Source organism: Culex pipiens, chromosome 3 (assembly GCF_016801865.2).
Source record: "Culex pipiens pallens isolate TS chromosome 3, TS_CPP_V2, whole genome shotgun sequence".
Lineage (NCBI taxonomy): Eukaryota > Metazoa > Arthropoda > Insecta > Diptera > Culicidae > Culex > Culex pipiens.
In genome coordinates this window covers 177821620-177824446 of record NC_068939.1, presented here as the reverse complement: position 1 = coordinate 177824446, position 2827 = coordinate 177821620, and the positions used below count along the sequence as shown (strand labels likewise).

The window sequence follows — 2827 nt, the reverse complement described above, 5'->3', positions numbered from 1 at the left end:
CTGCTGATCGAGGGACACTACACATGTCATTCAGTTCGTGTGCGCAAATGCACCACACAGACTCATCCCTGCACTACATCCTCCCCCTTCTTAAATAAACCATAAAAGTTAAGCTGGGCGATGCTATTTTAATGAGTCGACTTAAGCAAACATTTGTCACCCTCCCCGAAAGCTGAACAAATACGGCCCCCACACCAACAACTAACTTGGATGACGAGTTCTGGTCTTTTTGTCCTATAAAAGATGGCTCAAATAATTTCAGGAAAAAAATTTAAATAACACAAATGTTTATTATGAACTAGTGAACTGAATTTTGGCGTTTCAACTGAAATCGGGTATTTAATAGGTAAAATCCTAAACTTGCCAAACATATGAGAATTTCTGCAAAGTGGTCTCAAATAAAAAAAAATGAACTCCATTTTAAATCAACTTAAAAAAAAGAACATGCTAACTCCTATAATTCAATATCAAACCTTGATGCCGCTTAGTGGTTGAATTCAAAAAAAACTCCTTAAGAAACTTGAATCTATTTCCGTCTTCTTTTTCATGTTTGAGTTCACAAACTTGGCATCAAGTTTTTCCCTCGGGAGGCGTCATTTCCCTTTTCTTTGTCCAGGGCAGCTGTACCGTATTCCTTACCCAATTCAGGGTCAATTGCAGGTTTTTGTTTCCCGAAACAACTGCATGCCATTGAAACATTCGTAGCCGAGAAGTCATCGCGATTGGGGGGGAGGTTGTATTTCCTCTTCACTTTGTCAATGTCATGCTGAGGTTCGAGGAAGTGACTTGTAAGGTGCGTCATTTTTGGACAGATTTCGGAAGCAAGGATTGCTTCCAGCTACTCGACATTCTGCGGATACTGGGAGGTAGTTTTGTGGAATGTGAAGAAAGTTTTTTTTAATAGACGTTTATTTTTCTTAGGATCTTTAAATTTGCCCTCGCGAGGATGGAAGCGCGGAGTCTTTTTCCTGTGGCACGGATTAACGGCTTTTCACTTCGGAATCACACTTTTCAACGTCGTCGAGAAAGTCACTGCTGGGGATTCCTTCTCAATGACCATGTGGTATCTGTCCTTTACAGCAGCCACCTCAATTTGTCTGCTCAAAATGCAGTTTATGTGGACGCATAACAAACAAGTAAAACGCATGATTGACTACGTGGCTTCCAAGTGCAACTTTTCCAGTGATGCCAAACATGATAGTTCAGTTCGGGAGAAGTACTCTACCAGAGCACGAAACACAATTCGATTCGTACTGGGTTTGATAGCGGTGAACCAAGTTCTGTTCTCGATCCCACACCCCCAACAGGACAAGCTTTACCACTTTCCACTCTTAGCCTTTCTCGGAACATCTTGGATAAGACAGTTGGTACAAATTGTCTACATTTCTACCATTCCGATTATTTGGTATAGCAAATACTTCTGGTGCACCGGCATGATCGTCGTCATTCTGATGAACCTTCAAGGAGAGCTGAAAATTCTAGTTCATAAATTCAGTGATGTTTTGGAACACATGGAGCAGTTTGAATCTGATAACAACCTGGATCGCACTCAAGCTCGAACACTTTTTTGGAACCAACTTAACGAAGATGTCAAATCGGCACTAGAGCAGCACGTCCAGTTTATCAAGTTTGTGAAAATCATTCCCTATATCGATCCAATTTTAACTCTTTCATTCCAAACCCAGATACTTCCAGTCGATTCAACCAATCCTGGGGGTTTCGTTCCTGCTGTACTACTACTTTGCGCTGGCAACCTACGCCTCGGTGCTATTTTTCATCCTGAACGAACCGATTTCGTTTGGAACCATCTTTCAAGCGACCTCTGTGCTGGGAAGTGTCCTTGAGTGCTACCTGATTTGTCTGTTGGTTGATAATTTTCAAGAAATGGTAACCTCCTAACCTAGTAATTCAATCATAAATTCTAAATATTTGTTTTTTAACAGAACGAAGAAATCCAAGCAATCGCGCGAGATATTTGCATCCGGATGCCGCACAGCCAGGATTACCACTCGGATTACGTCCAGATGAGGACGACGATGATGATCATTCTGCTAAGTAACAACAGCTTGATCAGCTGCGCCGGAGTGTTTGACATTTCGGTGGAAACGTTTGCCGGATTGATCAATGCATCCTACTCGTACTTGACGTTTCTGTTGAGTTTTCTTTGAATTTTTAGGCAACTTTGAAGATTAAATCTTTCAAATATTTTAGTTGATTTTAAAACGAGAAAAAAAAGCTTGGATTTAAGGCTTCTTGCTTCAGTTTATTTTTCTAAAATTTTAAGAAAAATAAACTGAAGCAAGAAGCCTTAAATCCAAGCTTTTTTTTCTCGTTTTAAAACCAACTAAAATATTTTTATTACATTCATTGGTTTTAACGGATTTTTCCATTTTTCTTCTTCTTTTGATTTAAAACATAATAAAACTATAAAGTGTTACAAATTTGTATCTGTCATCATTTATAACAATGGTATATTATTTTCATTCTGAAAAGTCATCATGTTTTAGGGACAACAACATGCTATTTTTTAAGGTAAAAATCAGCAAGAACAAAAAAATTTGGACCGAGTGATGAATTTTTGAAAAAAATGATTTTGTTTTTTTTAATATGAAATAAAATTTGCAATTAAAAGAACTTTTATTTTTATTAGTTCTGTATTAAACCATTATTTTTTTATGAGTAAATCATTCTTCTTTGGCCCCATAAACATAAAGCCCATAGTAAAAAAAAAGATTCAGAATTGAATTTTATTTCGGATAATCAAATCACGAAAAAAAATTAAAAAAAATTAAAATTTTAAATCCAAGATGGCGTCCAAAATGGCGGT

At 37.5% G+C, this 2827-nt stretch overlaps 1 protein-coding gene across 1 annotated transcript; it reads left to right on the top strand.

The window, feature by feature from the left end:
- Window positions 1–763: 763 nt before the first annotated feature.
- LOC120432370 (uncharacterized) lies at window positions 764–2168 on the top strand. Its single transcript, XM_039597563.1, has 4 exons — window positions 764–866; window positions 1081–1627; window positions 1686–1887; window positions 1944–2168. The coding sequence occupies exons 1-4, from the start codon at window positions 764–766 to the stop codon at window positions 2166–2168; spliced, it is 1077 nt and encodes a 358-aa protein (XP_039453497.1).
- The last annotated feature ends 659 nt before the right edge of the window (window positions 2169–2827 follow it).